The sequence below is a fragment of the Podarcis muralis genome, chromosome 2, assembly GCF_964188315.1.
Source record: "Podarcis muralis chromosome 2, rPodMur119.hap1.1, whole genome shotgun sequence".
NCBI lineage: Eukaryota > Metazoa > Chordata > Lepidosauria > Squamata > Lacertidae > Podarcis > Podarcis muralis.
The window spans coordinates 55,372,367-55,391,820 of record NC_135656.1 but is presented as its reverse complement, the minus strand read 5'-3'; the positions used below and the strand labels follow the sequence as shown (position 1 = coordinate 55,391,820).

Sequence of the window (19,454 nt, the reverse complement as noted above, 5' to 3'; positions counted from 1 at the left end):
AATCTATTAAAAACCAACTCCTGCCACATACACAAGCTCTTTGGAATTTCCCCTGTGAAGGCACTGTTTAGTCCAACTCTACTTGGCTCAAAAAATCAAGACTTTTGCAGCTACATTCCTTGGTGAAGTATTTAGCCACTTGTTTACTTTCTAAGGTCCTCCCATTGTCCTAGTTTCTACAACGCTCCAGTTTTGCCTGAGGCATAAGCAAATTTACTTTCACTTACTAGTTTATCTACTACTATGTTCCTATTAAGGAAACACTGACCACTGATGAACAGAAAACCTCTAATTCAGAGTAACATTTGCAGTCTAGGAACTACCGGCAGGCAACATACCAACTTCGTTGTCAGCTTAAAGGTGTGCTCATGTCCACAAAGGTTCCTCTAAGACAGGGTGGTACAACTTTTCATATCAAGTTTACTTCAGCATACAATCCATGGGCTGCATACTGCCTTGTCACGTGGGGTGGGGTGGGGGGAAACAAGACCAAAATCTGATCCCCCTGCCCAACCAGCCCTTGTGCAGCCTTCCCAAATCCCAGTAAAAGGGCGCTGCACTTTAGGAAGGAGGTGTGAGGCTTTGACAGGGTCCTAGAGTCCTCATACCTCCTTCCCAAAGCTGAGAAAGCACTAACTAGGATTTGGAAAGGAGATGAGAAGACTCTAAGGACCCTGTCAGAGCCCTCACACCTTCTCCTTTGGAGGGGACATCAAATGTTGCCTGGGGGAACACCAAAAGGCATTGCAGGTCATATACATTGGACCACCCTGCACTAACAGGTATCTTATAAGCCCCAAGCTGTCGTGTCTCAATTAGAGAACTCAAAAGCTGTGAAATTCTAGCCTTACCCAGACAAAACAGTCAAATACTCCTACAATGTCTGAGTGGAAAACAAGCCTCTCCCTCTGACGTCTAAAAGCATATAGCATGAATGTCTGCAAAGAGGAACAGCTGTACTAACAAAGGCATCCATGCAACCTGAAATTCTACTGGTTCCAGATTACATGGATGCCTTTGCTGGTACAAGACTACACAGGAAGGTTAACTCCTTGCAAACGTTTGTGATGTAGGCATGGACAAGAGGGCAGGCCAAGCTAACATGTGTATGTCAGGTCAGTCAAGGCAGCCCTGCTCCCATTTTTTGTTCAACATGTAAGGGTTTCTTCTGAAGAGGGCTTATATGCTTGGTTTTACAAAAAGTGCAAACGAAAGGTTATGGACAAGGGGAAACTATGATGGAAGTATAATCTTTTTACCTTTGCTTCCTTGGTATTACTTGAGGCCTTCCCTTCAGTCTTCTTTTGTTTAGAAGAGCTACCTTTGCTGCTGCTACTCTCCTTGTTATTGTTACTGCTCGATTTCAAGGAAGACGACTGACTGACAGTTCTCTTCCGAGACCCATGCTCTTGCTTGGAATCTTTCTGGGTGGCTGGGGTTGTGGCTGGAGACGGAAGAAGATCCTTCTCCTTAACAGCACTCTGCTTTGATGATCTGCCCCATAAAGGAAAAAAATATTAACCAGTGCAAGTTACTGCCACCATGAACCTATGCAAACCTATTCCATGGTTCAAGTACCACCAGCAAAAATATCTCATGTAAGAATGAAGAAAATATGGCAGATCTAAAAGTACAACATTAAACAGAAAAACCCACCAATCAGGAATAGGAACTTGTGACACCCCTGTCCCCAGATGTTGTTTGATGCAAATGGTTAGAGATGATGGGGGTTGTAGTGCAGCAACATTTGGAGGGCTACAGATGCCCCCTCCCACTCTACAGCAATGGTGGTCAACCAGTGGCCCATGGCCATTTTGGGACCGGTGCCCAAAGCATTCTCAAAATTCAAGTATGCCCACTGTTTGAAAAAGGATGGTGACCCCGATCTAACAAGGTAGAGATAACGAGCTATGATCCAAAAGGTGCCCACTTACCAAAAAAAATAATGGAGCTCTTATAAGCTGTCTCTTCAGAATGGACAAATTGCAATTTAAACTACCAAATGTTATATGTGTGGTGGGGCATTTGACATGGCAGCTTTCTTGTAAGAAATACTTGCTAAAAGCAGGTATACATTTCCCCCCTAATTTTACCTTTGAACAAGTGCTGTGTCAACCCAAAATTGAGATTTCTTTTAAAGAAAGCAATCTGACAATTCTGCAGGGGTAACTGATCAAACAAAAACTGGAACTTTGTGTGCAAATGGATCACTTTTAAAACTGTGTGCTCTGAGCAAACTTCTGCTTCATGCATTTCGGATCTTACATAGTGTAAACAGGCACTCACTCTCTGTTACTGGAAGTTTTGTGCGCTGAAGGAGCCTTTTCTTCTAGTTTAGTTTTCTTGCTTTCAACGCCTCGGCTTTCCTCTGCATTCTAAAATGAAACAACCACAAAGTTTGATGATCTCACATTAAATAAGTGCAGCTATGTTTCACAGACCACCACAATGATTTAACAAGCCACTTACAGGATTAAGATAATAATACAGCAAGTAATAAAAACATTCCCTGCAGGAACAGTACAAGATAATGTCAATAAACCTTACTGACAAAATGAACATAAGGCTGAAGTATTGTAGATGTCATACTCCTGCAATACAAGGAGATCTAAGTGTGGCTTTAATAGCTTCATGCATGCAAAAATGTGACAGCTCAGTTTACTCCCACTATAGACTGTCCAAACAGCAACTGGTCTTGTCATGCTGACACAAGAGTCTCTATACTGGATCTCACCAGCGAAAATTTATTCCTATTTACTATGCTAAGAAATGTACAATTTAAAGGCTCACTTTAATATTTAGCAAAATACACATTTACTATTTGTAAACTGCTCCTTGTAAATGCACATGTTAAACCTTTCATAGCAGAAAAAATGAAACATTAAATTACTTTTTAAGGGTGTTCATTAATATGGTAAAAATATAAATGAATATAAATGCACTAGGTACTGTGCCCCTGCTCACTCCACTTACCAAGCCCCTGCCATTCCCCCCCATTAAGACCCTAGAGCTTCCCCTTCCCCTCTATTTTGCAGAACCTTTCATTTCCTTGCTTTAACCCCATGCCTATGCTTCCTATTACCTCCTTTTTGCCACCCCATTTTCACATTCACTCCTTTTTTCCCTTTACTCTTCCCAGTTTTTCAGCTCCCTCTTGAACACAGATCACTCAATTTCCATGCCTTCTTCTCTCTCCTATTCTGCAGCTCCCTTGGAGCACACATCCCATAATGATACATGCTACTGCATCTTTTAGATTAACAGAATCGTAAGGAACTAGCCTGTCAGCTTGTTCAGTGAGGGAAAGTTAAATTCAGTTGAAGGATGTTGTCCAAATATTGGTGTATCTTCTAAATTACTATATTGAATATGGAACTTCAAGAAGGCAACATGTGGTACCAAGAGTGAAATGCTTTGTGGAAAGGTACTGTGGAATACTTGAGGGATCTATATCACACGAGGCAGCTAAGGAATGGAAGAGGAAGAAGGTTAAAGCAGCCATTCCTCCCCCCTCATTGCTTCTCTCTACTCACTGTACTCAAACAACGGCAGAAATTTAAAGTAAAGCAGGAAAAGAGGGACACTGAAATGAAGTTTTAAACAACATCAGAGGTTTAAGTAAATCAGGAAGAAGGGCACACTGAGGTGTTTAAAAAAACCCCAACCCCTAATAGTTTTAACATGGAGAAATAGCAGATAAGGAAAATAGAGAAGAAAACACCAAAAAGTTAATGCAACAGAACCTTTCCGAGTTTCATTTTCACTGTACTCAAAACGTTTCAAACTGCCACTTTCCCATCTTAGTGTTACTCCCTGTTCACTCTACTCAAATCTCTGCCACTGTTTAAAATCACCACTTTCCCCCCTCAGTTTGGTTCCATCTCTGCTTTACTCAAACCTCTGCTGTTCTTAAAGCTTCCATTTTCCTGTGTGTCCATCTTCTACTTTCTTTTTTGCTCCTTTCCTCTATCCTGATTTCATGCAAATCCAGGATAGTGATTTCATGCAAATCGTCCCATGGGGGTTATTATTTGACTTCATGCAAATAAAGGGTTGTGATGCAGCACTACAAGTCTTCCAATATATATAATATATATAGATTTCAAGTCTGGCATGCAAAACTGGAAAATAAGCCAGATTATGCATGGGCTGGTTTAAAATTGGCTTTTGAATCCTGTTTATTTGGATGCCATTAACCATGGCTCTCAGTTCACATATAATTGAAAACTATGATTAACTGCTTGTCTGAAGGAAAAAGTCAAGAGGCAACAAAAGAGAGAAATTGCCAATGCACCAAGGTCATACATGTCCTGATTTATTAACCCAGGATTTGGTCATGCAAACACAGCCACCGTAAGAGGGATGTGCCTGCTAATTTGCTATCTGACCTAACTTGCCCCACTGGCTCTTAATTGATTTAAATTACTCTTAAGATCTCTGCTGTTTGCTGTTCATGAAACTTGTAGGAGATTGGTGCAACCTCTGGTAATTCCCAGTCACCTCCGAGCATAGGCAATGAAAGCTGAGTACTCCTGAAGGCAAAGGGAACGCTAGCCAAGAATTGGTCCAATGTGAGTTGAGGGCTCTGGAAACACTGGCAAAGACAGAATACAGGGAGACAGGAGAAAGAATAGTTTCTGGGAACACTGCAGCATGTATGTTCTGTTTTGTAACCACCACCACCACCGCGAAAAAGTGGAGGGTATCTGGTGGGCCAGTGAAAAAAGGCTTGGCAGGATGGTTATGTGACACTAGTTCTAGTCCCCCTTCCCTACTTTAAAAATTACTGTTGTCTGAATTACTGTTGTCTGCAACAAATTATTAAGGTGTAAAGATATAGGAAGATGGCCACAACATAAAGTATTGGGAGATAGCAGCAATCCCTTCGGGGCTGAGCTTGATGATTTCAACATCTTTCTCTCTCTTGCTGTTTCTGGCCTGCAATGGTGCTTAGTCTCATGTAGTCTTAGAAGACTACGAAGAATCTTTCGTAGTGAGGAACAGTTGGAAGTTCACTGTTAGAATTCATATATATGAGAAGTGGAGTGTGAACACTTTGCACACTCATTCAGTTAACATTTTGCCCCACTTTTAAAATTAAAGGCAAAAGAACTAAGTGTATTTAAATTGTTGGAAGACAATCAGAACAAACAACTGGCAATAGCCAGTGTTCAATATTCCCCAGGTGTGTTTTGCTACTGGCATGGGTCCAATTACGCCTACATATTATTCCTGGGCACCAGGTTGGTGATCACAGTTTAAAAACATCTGCCTTAGTTCACAGCTAATATCATTCCCATTTCTACTGTGTGTGTTTCTCCTTCTTGCATACTGGGACAAGTGAATTGTTGTAAGGACAGGCTACAGTCAAGCAATGCAGTTGAGATCATAGAATCGTAGCATTGAAAGGGACCCCTAGAGTCATCTAGTCCAACCCCCTGGCAAATAGACATTCCACTGCGGTGACAGCAAGCTAGGTTTAATAATACACCTGAGTTTCTTGCTAATACACCTGAGTTTCTTACACAGACCATAGCCATCACTGCACAGGGGTCATTCTCTTATTTGGCGGGACTTCCCATTCCTCCTGCAGCCTTCCCCCAGGTCCCTCCCAATTTGCTCCACAGGATCCCCTGGACAAGATTATGGAGGCATGCCGAAGATGTAGGGAAGGAGAATCTGGAACTTCTTCTGCCAACAGTGCCTGCTCTGCTGTTGGACAGATGCCACTGGATTTCCCCCAAGCCTCTCAATCCTTACTGTGCTGTTTCTTCCTTCCCAACTTTTAAGACACTTTGAGTCCTCGGAACAATAGCTAGCTTAGCTGTGGATCAACTATCAAGAGGGAATGGTTGAAATGCATGCCATTAATTCCAAACAGATGGCCATGTATTTGTTCCAAATTCAGCATAGTTTTTAACATGTATAACTTTCCTAAGACGCCACCAACTCATTGGTTGTGTAGCTGCTTTACTATAGCCACTGCACAGTGAAAAACTCCCAAGGTCTTATCTTGGGTCTGCAAAACATTCACAAAAGAAGAATAACCAAAGAAATTTTCAACCCAAGCCTACAAATGTGATTAAGGCTCCCTTGCGTAACTTTCAGGCGGACACTTTTATCCATGTAAACAGGGCATCTACTGGCATGATGCCATAAAGTTGCAAAACTCTGTAATGCAAGAAATGGATAAGATCACACAAGCCCATTTTATTACCAACGCAGGACTACATGTAACAATTAAATCTTCTCAGCATGTATCTATAAACTATGTATGGGGTGTAGGTTGCCATATTTTACTACCTTCTAAACCGATTAGCTTCCAGTTTAGCACGTAGATTATTGGCTAATGGAAATCTTGCTCCATTCACATTAAAGATCAAGCAAATACCAACATACATTTTAGTCAGACTGCTTACTGACTGAAGTACTACTGGCAACATTTATAACCAACCACAGAAATTTGAGGGGAACTTAAATGCAAAAATCACATTTAAAAGGCCCAGTTTGCATACTATAGAAAACAATATTTAGTGGCTTGGATCATTTGCTCAGTATCACATCCAAACAAGGAGATCATAGTAAATCAAGAACAAATCTTGGCTTCACAAGATGAAACACTAAGCCAAGGACTATGGTTTGTAGCTCCTACTAAAAAGAACAAAGCAGAAGCCATATGCATGCTCCTGGCAAACTTTTAATTATGGTTTAACAACAGGGAAAGCCAGATATTGCTGGACTACAGTTCCAATCAATCCTGACTACTGGCCATGCTGGTTGGGGTATGAGTTACACCTATTGCTAGTTTACAGCAATATGTAAAGATTGCAACTGAATTGTAATGTTTTCTTATTCTTTTGTTTAATTTTTTCCTTTCCTTCATGGAAGTGACCTTAAAACTTAAATTAAAAATGCTAAATCAGTTCATTACATTTTTCTACACATCTTTGATTCACAGAGGACACTAGGTTTTGAAAGACTACTCCCTTAACCCTCCATTTAGATGAGGACACTAAAACGACATACTGAAAACTGACCTGACATAACTTATGCTTCCGCTTGCCCTTGGTGGAACCTTTGTCGGAGGATGTTTTCTGGGGCTCCCTTGGATGCTTCTCGGACACATTCTTCCTCTCAACTTTTGATGGGTCTGTGTCTTTGTAAGGCTTCCCTGGTATTCTGGTTAAGAGGCTCAAGTCAATCTTCACAATAAGGGGATACCTTTCATCAGGATCGCTGAGTGGTGAAAGGAGTTCCTTCTCTTCCATAGGAGAGAACATTCGTTGCCGTAAAAAGCTGTCATCCTCCTCCATGGAGGGTTTAACAGGAGTCCTATTGCTCTCAGAATATTTGGGGGTTTGTGATGAAGGAGGCAAGCTCTCATTCTCATCAGAATCAGAGGATGAGGTATCTGTTTCTATGAATTCCTTGGATTTCTGGGAGGACTTGTTTGCAACCTTGCACTTCTTTTTCTCGGTTGTAGGCCGAGGTGAAGATTTGGGCTCCTTCTTTATGTTGGGCTTTCTAGAGCCTTTTGTGGCTGCCTTGTGTCTGTTAGAGGGTATATTTGTTGTCATCTCCACTGGAGTTTCACTTTCTATTTTCAGCCCCCCTCTGGGCTCTTCCACAGATGGTTTGTCTGTCTTTTTGGGCTGTTTTTTACCTACAGTCCTCCTTTGGGTCATACTGTCACTCTGAGCAGGTGACTTTTGTCTGCCCCGATTGCTCTCTGATCCTTTCTGGCTGGTTTTTGAATCTCTCCCAGGAGTGGAAGAAATTGATTCTTTAGATCCACTCTGATCTGCATATCCACCCCCTGTGCTCTGATCTCTACCCTCATTTTTGTAGCCTTGTGTTGACGGGATGTTACTGTCCACAGAAGAAGCTGGTGATACTTTATGTGGATTCACCTTGTTCAGCCAGTTGTCCAGCTGCCACTTGTTCGTTGGAGGTGGTTCCGGCTAAAGAACGAAAACAGGGAATCTTAAAAGTCAATACCTACATTCCCTCCATTTCCCGAGTGGCTAACAAGCTGAACCAAAGGATAAATAATAAACATTTTATTCCAAGCTTGCAAATTTGGAACGTGGCCATCCATTATGCAGCTTACTCCTCTGTTGCTATAGAAAATTGAGGAAACTGCTGATTTAAGTATGTACTCTCTCCAGCCTAGCCATGTCACAACAGGAGAGGGGGGCTGCCACAAGGTGCTAGGTTTTCTTCATCAAGTTGCAGCGGGGGCAGCGTGCCACTTATCTGCTCATCTGGGATCAATTGCTCCCCTGCTCGGGGCAGCAGATTACTGTCAAGCTGCATGGCTGACTTAGTTAACTGTAAAACAAACAAGTAGGCCCTGCAGCAAAATGTTAAAAGGATACCCCACTCCCTGGGAACCACATTAGTGGGAGCCTTAAATAGGAATACTATGGAGGCCCCAGCCAGCATAGAGCAGAAGCCATGTTCTGGCTGGCTGACAGTTTTCTCGCTCTATAAGGTGGTAGTGGTGCCTAGGGAGTGGGAAAGGGGAAATTCATATTTTCATCTCCTTCTGCCTGAAACAAACCTGCATATGTCAGTGAAGGGAATTTTTTAACCTCGTGGCACACATGCTCCCCAACACTAATCCCCCTCTCCAATATAGTTTTAAGCTGCTAGGCAAGAGCCCTTTGCCTTACATTTCTCTCCAAACTGCCAATGTAATATTCCATGTTTTGACTGCAGACTAAATCATCATCATCATTATTTTTAATTTGTATTAAACGATTCAGAGCCTGCCTAACTTCTGGTCCACTTGGCCCCTTTTTGTCCCATTCCCAAGGACGGAAGCAAGAAACTGCTCACAGAAAACAATGGTGATTTGCTTCATTGTGATAGGCCAGCAAGGTGGAAACAAGAACAGGCGTTCAGTGTGAACTCAGATGATCTCCCTATAAACAATGCACTAAGCATTCCACAAGTCCCAGAAGCTCAGAGGCCATGCTGGATTGTGTTTCTATGCATACTTCTGAACACATAGGAAGTCCTGTTCCACCTTAATTCTTGGATATGATTGCTTCTAAAATGAAAGAAGATCAATGAACATTAATAAGCTGGGTATAAACAGTGCATAGTCTCTAACATTCATATTCCCCCTTTTGTCACATTACTGCTGTGCTATAGACACATATGGGAAATATGAAGACCACATGCAAGGGAGGGAAAAAAATCGTACCTCAGGAGACGCACTCTGGGATGGCTCATTTGCCTCACTGTCACTTGAACTACTTTCACTTTCAGAGTCGGAACCAGAACTGCTCTCAGATCCGCTATGGCTGCTTGAGTCATCTCTAGAATTATCGGCTCCTTCACTTGTATGCTGGGAAGGTTCAGAATTACTGGGGGGGGGGGGGAGGAGGAGGTAGAACAAAAATCAAAGGAAGCTATAGGATTTTATCCATAGTTACTTTCAAATTATGGATAAAATAATTTATGCATAAGGCTATTAAGAAATATTTTAATGTTTAACCCAACCAGTTGAAGACCCATGGCAATTCAATTGAAGATGAAATCCTAATTGGCTCTTGCTTTAAACAGATATATTAATTCCCCACAGTTAAATTGTTCTACCAGTTCAACATAGCTTTATAATGCCAGGTGTATCACCAATATTTACCTTCCAGGTGTACCTCTTGGCACAGTCTTATCAGAATCCTGTAATTGAAATAAAAGATCCAAACTAGAATTAGTTTCCTTGTAACAGGTATAACACACTCAACAAGGGTACTGGAAAAACATATTTTGCTGTCTTTCACTGACATGAACATTATCCATCTATAAGAATGAAAACTAGGGAAAATATTGCTTAATTGGCCAAAGTTTACAAGCAACCTATGGACAAACATAATATGAGATCCATCAGCCATCCTAGCAGGGTTATACTATTTCAAATGTTGTTTGACAGGTTTTGAATGTCAATTGCCATGTTCATTTGCAAGTATTTTTCTCCCTTTCACTTGCAAAGCAGCCCAGCTAGCCCTTCCTACACTCTCAAAACTGAGAGCCAGCGTGATGTAGTTGTCCAGAGAACTGGACTAGGAACTGGGAGCCCAGGGTTCAAATTCCCACACTATTTTAAAACAGTGTATTAGTTGCTTGTTTCTATTCATTTTCAGTTTTTGCCTTTTTAAATGTTGTGCTTTGTATTACTTTATTTTGATGGTGCTGTCAGCTCCCCTGTGTAGCTTGGTAGAAAGGCAGGACAGAATTTTTTAAAAAAAACACAAAAATCACCTGCTCGACATCACTGTCTTCGCTGCTGCTGATTTTCAAGTCATTTATAAGAACACTAGGAACAAATAGAAAAAGGAATGGTTTGGTGTGTGTTTTTTTACGAAATAATACCGTACTATCCTAACAATTTAACCTAATTTGTGATGATTGCCATTAATTTTCTTCCCTTTACATAATGGATTGAAGAAGCATACTGAAAATCCTGAAGTGCTTACACCATTACAAGGGCAACAGAAGAAATTAAAACACTTAACATCCTTGTGGTGGGTGACAAAATGCAATGAGCAGATAGGCTCAAAAGAGCTGTTATATTAAGTAGCATAGTTGTCCTGATGGAACAAGGAAAACACACAAGACATTGAATCACTGTAGGAACACTGAGTGGGGCACCATGCAAGTCACATATAGGCAGAGAAGAAGGAGAACGCTGTGGGCCTGAATAAAGCAGAATCCTATCCCAATTAACAAGGTTAGGGAACTCATAGGCACCAGTGCAATGCTGCTGCAACCACCACAACCCATTAATACTATACTGAAAATGCAGTCATCAAGTGCAAAGGCCAGTACATCACAGACAAAATGTACTTTGAAAAAAGCTAAGACTAAACTTTTAAGAGCATAGACTGTGCGTGACCACACAACACCAAAAAGGTAGGAGACAACGAAACTAAATGCACAATAGGCTTCATAAATTCTGGCATAAATTAATGGTAAGTCATTTTTAGTTTTACCATTTGCTTAAGAATCACTGCTATATTTTTAAAACATAATTGAAGGATATTAACTTGAATTCTTTCATGCTTAACTATGAACTCTTCAAGAGCTGGGCTGTGAATTAACATTCTGCATATAACAAAATATGAATAAAACACTTCTTGCATTAGCAAGAATTTAAAAGCAACACTTAATATCAGTAACAAACATAGCATCTTACTTTGTCTGGTTTGATTCACACCTGGGGGGGGAAACAGAAATATGGTTAAAATTATTCAACCTTCTGGGTAGTTGTGCAGTAAAATAAAAGTTGCTTGGCAATGTTAGTTTGCTATATCTAGTTTAGCACTATTCATGCAGCTGAATGATGTTCATCTAAGGCAGTGGTTCCCAAACTGGACAGTACTGCCCCCTAAAGGGCAGTGGGATTACCAAGGGGGCACTAGGAGAAAGTTGGGCACTCTAGGTGAGTCTCTCCAAAAATGCTGATTGCTTAATATTTAATGAAATGAATTTGCAGTTTCAAGGAAATGAGGTCAGTTTTATTAAGGCCAAATATGCCATCTCTATGTTTATTTTGAATACAGGATTTTTCTAGATTGTAAGCTCCTTGAGCAAGGACTTGCCCTCTTATTCCCTGCATAGTGCTGGGTACATGGATAGTATTACCAAGAAAAACTAACTATGAGACATTATTTCCTAAGTTAAGTTGTTGGATAAATTCAGGGGAGGGAGGTGTGCTAACTCTCAATACTTCTGAAGGTCAGTTAGGGGGTCTGCCATTCTGCTCAGCATGCTTTTCATCACCCTCTGAGCAAACGTGACAATAGAGGTCCTAGCTTAGAACTAGAGAGGAACTGGGGTTCATCCTCAAGCTTAGAAGCACAAGACAAAAATTGAGGTGATCTTTCAGAAGACTGGGGTTATCCTTTTGTTGCTGGGATACCAAAGTCCTTAGTATATCTCAACAGCCCAGTGCCCAATCAATTCTATGTTCTCCCTCAGCTTCAGGTTTGGAGCAAAATTGGGGGCAGACTGACTGCACAATTGTTCTGTGCTGCCAAGGTGATCTAACTGTTTTCAAATCCCAGTGCAATTGTGGGAATACTCAATATGCCATCTATGCTGTGCCTCCATAGCTCAATGCAGTAATGCTTCTTCATACCATTGTTGGAAACCATAGGAGGAAGAGTGCTCTTGTGCTCAGATCCTGCTTGTTTCCCACAGACTTCTGGTTAGCCATAGCTGGATTAGATGAGCCATTGGCCTGGGCCAGCAGGCTATTCTTATGGGAACAACCTCTGGGCTATTCTCCAGCTCCAAATCTGAAGCTGGATTGGAGGAGATGGTCTTTGACATTGAACAAAGCAATGTTATGAACAAAGGACAGATGGGGAGGGCCTGGAGATCACATAGTTAGGCTTTGCTACTCAAGCTAAGCAAAAATTGTGTAGCCTTGACCATAATAGTCCTCCTTCCTCAAGTGTAAACCACGTTCTTTTATGGCTGTGAAGTTCTGAGAATTAAGTGCACCTGGGTATACAAAGTTCAAGTGAAAGTGATGTCCTTGTGCAGTAAATAATCAAGAAGCACCACTCAAGATTTCATGTTGAATTACTAACCTGATTAAGAAATCCTATCACTCATAAACATATATTGAAAGTGAGCATATTAAAAGTAAAGAGATGTTCTATGCAACTATATAGATTTTCTGTCCGTAGCAGTTCCATCTCTATGAATCAATATGACCATTTCCATCATATATATTTTCAGAATATTACTGTAAATATTGCAAAGAAAATTATAGGACATACTTACGATTTAGACTGGTGGACATTAGATGTTTTTGATGAAGAATTGTATCTTTCTGGAGGTGAGAAATATAAAATAATTGCTCAGCACTAAGTTACATAAACATATACATCACCCAAATGATATACATGGAGGCAAGCATGACTCAGATGCAGACTGCAAGAGTGGGCTAACCCACTGCATTCAGAAGCCCTTTCTTTTCTGACTTACATGCTAAACTTACTACTGTACTATGTACAGCTATGTCTTTACCTGGTTTCTTAAAAAAAGGAGAGTGAAAGACTAACAGTAAATCAACTACTGAATTCACAGACTAGGAAGTGATTCAATAGTTTGACTTGTTTGTTTTACAAATATAAACAAGTTCTTCGCTTAACATAAAGTAGATATTGTTCCAGACAAAAATGTGCTGTTTATTATTTCACACAGCTACTTAATGATTTGGCTAGTAATGCTGTTATCTTAGCAGCAGTTTCATTATCAGCCCTGCTTGCAGAAGGTGAGCAATGAACCTTTTGTTCTCAAAGGCAAAAGTAATACGCAACATTTCAAAATACCTCATCCTATCATGTTTCCTAAAGTTAAAATATCACATGCTTCAGACCTAGTAACTATCATCACAAGCCTAACAATGTCTTTTCAGAAGTAAATCCTATTTTAATCAATGGGGTTTACTTCTAGGGATAGGGTTAGGACTGCAGCCTAATGTAACTTGTTTTGAGCTTCTATGCTATCTCAATGAGAAAATGTTTACACTTTGGGGATGTCGAGTCATGCAATGGTTTGAAGAAATTGGACAATGTTAGCAATTCATTGGTCAACGCAGCAACTGTGTTGCCACCAGAAGAAAGCCTACCATTTTCAGGAATCACTTAAGTAGATGGAAGCAACTGACAACAGACCATATAAACAGAGTGGTGCTTTTTGAGAGGGAGGAGAAACAAGATGCACTTGTTATGGATCAGGAAACAATGCACACATTTGTTGGAGGTTCTGATGCAAGATACAAATACTAGGTTGGGGCCCAGGGACCTTTTCAAGTTCACTTTCCCAGTAAAATTCTTCTAATAAAACAAGAAGAGCAGCAAGAGAGGCAAGACTTGAAACTGGTGCTCGAAAATGGAAATAATCAAATATTGATCATCTGCCATTCTAACTGCTGGTATAAAGGCCAGTTAATCTTAGAAATAACCATTCTGTCTGATTCAGATGTCATTCACATGTAATAAAGCAACAATTATCTCATACTATAGAACCCTGTGAGGAAGGAGGGGAAGTAGTTTGCAAGCTTACAGACGTGTGCCCAAATGCCAAACTAATGGTTTGACAATCAGCTCTGTGCCATCTAAATGGAGTCACAGTATATGAATAACTACTTATGCTTTTACAACTTAATCAATTAGTTATCCTAGTTACAGAAGACATTAAGTCAGATGTTGTGAATTAAATGGTGCAGTCCCGTTTCATTCACAGTGACTGCATTCCTAGTCATAATTATTATTTTGGAGAAAGCCAGTTCTTAAAAAGAACGGCCTTTGTTTAAAGAATGGAAGCACTCCAAGGGCAGAGAATAATAGAAATTGGCACAGTCTCACACAAGCTACAGAGACAGGCAAGGACTGCTCTGAGTTATGTCCCAATAAGGGAAGCACAAGTAAGCTAGAGTGAAGCTGTTCTGTTACTTATCCTTCTCACCTAGAGATTACTTTAAGCTCATTCTCCAGGGTGCCTTAACCAGCTGAACTTCCTTAATTCTCACAAACAGGAGTTATGAAAGCATTCAGAGCGTAATGGCAAAGATTTCTCAAAATGTGCTACAACTTTCAAAGGGAACAAAAATAACAAGCACTAATTCTCAAATCAAACCTTCCTAGTACAGTAAGCACACACACAAAAATAGATAAAATGAGAACACATTAACATTCTGATCCAGGTCTTTTATTGGGCCAGGCATCCTAGCCACAAGACCAGAAAAACTATCAATAGAACTTTTCTTCAAGTAAAGCATCCAAGAGAATTTTACTGTAAATTCTTTTTTTAAAAAAACAGAGAAATAATTCAGTACGTAATACAAACACACACTTACTTTGTTCTCCAGTGCCAAAATTAGATTGCTGAGTTTCCTGTAAAAATACAAAAAGGTTACTTATCTGTTTAACAGAGACTACTAAAAGAGGAAGTGCTTTAGTTGTGCTTGTGCTTGATTATTTAAATTTTAGAAAAAACTACAACAATTCCTTTGAAGTGTTATCCAAGCCTATCTGAATCTTCCCCAGACTTTAGAGCCAAGAGAATCCTAAAAGTTGAAGCCTTCTTTCCTATGGTTTAAGGCACTGATCACATGGTCAAGTTTCTCATCCTTTTTTCTTTTTTTTAATGAACACATACAGTGGTGTCCCCCAAACATGTTTTTAAGTGCAACCCACTGAATATGAATAAAATTTAAAGTGATGATAGTTGACTATTGGAAAGGAAAAAGGAAATGCCTACTTTGCACATTAGGCTAGGGATTCTCCTGGATCAAGCTTCCACTTCTAAATTCTGAGGTTATCACTTTTGTACTACATGACTCATGCCATGTTTATACAAGCTAACATTTATATAATGCCAATTTACAACTACATATGACAATTTACAACTATTGCATGTAAGATAAATATCTACACTGGGCAGCCACATCAGTCCAGGGCCTAGGGATTCTCGACAGAGGTCAGCTGCAGCCAGACGTGAAGGAGCAGCAAGAGATAATCAGAGGAACATCTGGAGAGCTAACGCTGCAACACCAGCCTATCCCATCTCCCAATATTTGATGTTCTCCTAAGGATGAGTAAACTGCAGTATGGAGATGTGCAACTGCCATGACCAAAGAAGCGGTGGTGCAGTCCAGAGTGCACCAAGATGCTGGTGAGTTATCCAAGTCTGATTTGTCAGCTTCTAGTGGGGAGTAAGAAGACCTCATCCATACCAGCTTAAGCCCAACACTGTGTGAGTCCCAGAATGGCCAAATACAAATTACAGGCACAATTTATATGAAGGAAACAAAGAAGAATTGATTTGCTTTCTCCATTACATTTTCCAAGAGTTGTCCAGCACTGTTGTTCTGACTAGTGACTAGACAACTGAAATCCAGTTCAGATGAAAGGCCACTGAAACCCTCTGCCACAAACTGCAACAAATTCGGATACCACTGACTACGTGGGGCAGAGTAGGAGACACAACGTCAGAGTATTTTCACTCCAACCCACAGGGTTGATTTTAGAAGGTGGTTTGTGGGGATGGGACTTCTGCCTGAGTCCAAGGAAGTTGGTCCATGCAGTCCTGCAGGGTTTCTTTATATCCTAAGTAGTATCTAACATATATATGAAGCTGCTGGGTGAGGCACTCAAGGCAACTGTAATAAACTGAATCCAGGTAAGACGAAGATGCTATAATTGGACAGTTCTGAGGCCTAGGAATTAGGTGTTTTGGATGAGGTTGCAGGCCTCTTCAAAAGAGCAGGTCCTGCTTCTAGGGTATACCTTTATTACACTTTACCACTTGAGTCCCAAGTGTCAACAGTGGTGTGGAGTGCATTTTCCTGCTCAGATTACTTTTCCACAAAGGATCTCTTCAGCATTCTACCATCATCATGGGGGCAGGCCTTTTCTGTTGTGCACCCCAGCTTTAGAACTCCCTGCCCTCTCCAATTCAGCTTCTATGCTTCTGTCAGTTAGACATCAAAACCTGGCTGCTGGCATAAACGTTTGGTAACTGATTGGTAACATATGTTCAGCTGAAAGATGCAAAAAAATGCTGTGCTTTTTGTTACTTTGTTATGGTTGTTCTACTGAATAACTATTATCCATCCTGAGTTCTTTGAATTAAAAATATACATTAAAATGTACTTAAAAATAGCCAACAAACATGTACTAGTCTTGTGTGTTCTCACAGATGCCTATGTTAATCAAGTATGGTAAGTAAATGGCATGAAAGAAATAAAGTAATACAAGACACACTTTCTTCTAAATAGTCTCTCTACAAAAGTTTCCATGCCTGGAGGTGATTCATATTTGTCATAATCATGAGGGTACTACATACTGTGTTTATGCTTGATTACATGGAACCAATGAGCCTAGGACTTTCCTTTTCAAGAACAGTAGAAAGAATGTGATAATAAAACTAAGCTATTGCCATTGGTAACCGTCTAAGATGACTTTGAGAAATTCACTACTGCCAGTTCTTCATGTAGTTATATGAAAAATTGAAGTTGAATAACAGAGACTATTAAGGACTAGCAAACACTAGGTTTATGAAATAACATATAATAAACCTTTGCCCTAGGCACCACCAGAAATCATGTGCCAAGAATGATACAATTGTATCATGTTTGTCTCTTCAGGATACGTTAAAACATGATACTGAAAAAAATACATGCTATAATCTTTTGATGAGTTGTCAGAAAGTCTTTCAAGCAAAGGATATTAGAGTTTTCCCACAACATGTTCTCTCTTAACATGGAGAGATCACTCCACAAACTAATATTTGAACTGAATAAAAATGAAAGCAAATATAGCACGGTAACATTTTTTTAAAATAAATGCTACAAAACAGGAGCATTTTGAAGCAGTCCGGCCTTCTTTGGATAAATTTAAAGTCCTCTTGTTTGATAATTTCTGTACTTTTCTAGCCTCCAATATGCATACACTGTAGACAGCTACTGGGGTATTTGTAGGAGACAAGAGTTTACCTAGGAAAAGGGTTTTCTTAAGCATCAACTCAAGTCACCTGCTCAATACAAATTGCTGTTGATAAACCTCACAAATCAACCCAGGATCACTATTGTTGAAGTGGCTGCACCAGATTTTAAGATGTCTAAAAGAACACAAAGTATTGTGTATGGAAACAGCATAGCTGGAGCTTCCTGACAGGAAGAGAATTTGAACAATTCATATGACCTAATGTTCTGAATGCATGAAATAACATGCCTGTTAAAAAGGGTATGTAAATTTGTTCTAGATGAAAGAACAGGACACAATTATAATAAGTTCAATATGAAAGGCAAACAGAGTTAAGGAAAAATAAAGCCAAAGCAGAAGTTTCAAGCAAACAATATAACATGAAGCCAATAAAAACAAAGAGTGAACAATGCTGTAAAAATTATAATTAAATGATGAAAATCTTGATCCACAAAAGGTAGCTTCCTTATCTTAGAATAAGCCAACTGCCATGTGCAATCATGATCTTTCTGTTATCCACTGACCTTTGTTGGGAATGGAAACTTCGAAGGTTCAGTTTTGCAAGGTGTATGAATAGCTGTCAATGGCGGTGGCCAAATATGGGTCATCTCCTGTTCAGAACACAAACCAAAGATTCCAGAAACCATTATACCTTTAACTTATTGCAAACCAAAAAGCACAGCTTACAAGTGTTTTAAATTAAAATAATGTGGAAAGATGCCAATTCATGTAATAAGATTTACTCTTCTCCTGCCCCCTGCAGTCTCCTGTCCTCTACTGATTGACCAGAAGATTCCCCAAATGCTCCGAAGTGGATTTTACAGGGCTGCAGGGGAAAAGAGAAGGGGGGGGTGTCCTTGCACAAGCCGAAGTATTTGCTTTACTACAACGCTATCAATGACCAATCCCAACAAAACTTTGTGATCAGAGAATTAAAAAATAATTGTTAGCCTTGTGAACAGGGATAAATTGAACCAACTATGGGTGGAATCCAATGGATGTTGTTCTACTGACAAAAGGCATCCATCAGGAAAAAAGAGATGGAGACATTTTTAGCAATCGTTCCTTGCATTCTCCCTTGGTCCCATCTAATCATGACAGTCATCACTCGTCATCACCCCGCCCCCCAAAAAATGGGGGGCTTCAAAGGAGAGAATGATTTGTCTCCCTCACTGTCCTGCTGGTATATGTCATTCTTCAGAATAGTAACACCCATGGGATTCTACTTCATTTGTACTAAGAGTCTTAAATGAAATGGCTATATTTACCAAATAACCTAAAAGCTTTAGGTTTACCAGAGAGAAATGGAAGGAATAAGTGGAGAGGAAGTTACAACATAATCTTCTTTCAAGACTGACTGTGATTAGTCTTTCAGAATTACGTCAATGTCATTTTCATGCAGGATACAAAAAAATTATTTGATTGACTTAAGGAAACCTTCCAAGGAAAACAAAACATCTATTTATTTAATCCATCAGTTTTATTGCTAATTTAATATATTGATATGCTTTCCCACTATGCATATTCAATCAATGGGGTGGGGGGGGGGTAAATAACCTTTTTATTTAATGTCTGAAGAGAAAATACAGTAACAAAACATACTGATTTGCATATGCAGGAAAATATTCTTTTAAAATATTTTAAGACTTTACCAAAGGAAGACTTTAGAAAAATAATCCGAAAGTATTATTAAAAATAGAGAACAAACTAGTGGATACCAATGGTACACAGAAGAGAAAAAAAAGGATAATTGGTTTTTAATGAAATGTTAAGCAATATACAGGGGCAATTGATTTTGGATTTTTTCCAAATATTCAACACATTTAAGCAAGAAAATCTCAAAAGCCAGAATAAGAGAACAACTTACTTTTAGAATTTCATCCACACTGCTCATGTCACTGGATGCTGATGCCTACAAATGAATGATCAGAACATAACTGGCAT

General features: G+C 39.8%; 1 protein-coding gene across 4 annotated transcripts in view; it reads right to left on the bottom strand.

Moving 5' to 3' along the window:
* The window catches only part of AFF4 (ALF transcription elongation factor 4), a 50,890-nt gene that overhangs the window by 12,172 nt on the left and 19,264 nt on the right, over positions 1-19,454 (bottom strand). For all 4 annotated transcript variants that reach the window (XM_028717957.2, XM_028717955.2, XM_028717959.2 and 1 more), the window contains 11 exons: positions 19,378-19,422; positions 18,035-18,121; positions 14,882-14,918; positions 12,802-12,850; positions 11,204-11,224; positions 10,270-10,324; positions 9,653-9,690; positions 9,212-9,374; positions 7,038-7,961; positions 2,287-2,375; positions 1,260-1,494 (listed from right to left, as the gene is read on the bottom strand). In XM_028717957.2, coding sequence (XP_028573790.2) covers positions 1,260-1,494; positions 2,287-2,375; positions 7,038-7,961; positions 9,212-9,374; positions 9,653-9,690; positions 10,270-10,324; positions 11,204-11,224; positions 12,802-12,850; positions 14,882-14,918; positions 18,035-18,121; positions 19,378-19,422 — 1,743 coding nt within the window. The remainder of the gene's footprint in view (positions 1-1,259; positions 1,495-2,286; positions 2,376-7,037; positions 7,962-9,211; positions 9,375-9,652; positions 9,691-10,269; positions 10,325-11,203; positions 11,225-12,801; positions 12,851-14,881; positions 14,919-18,034; positions 18,122-19,377; positions 19,423-19,454) is intronic.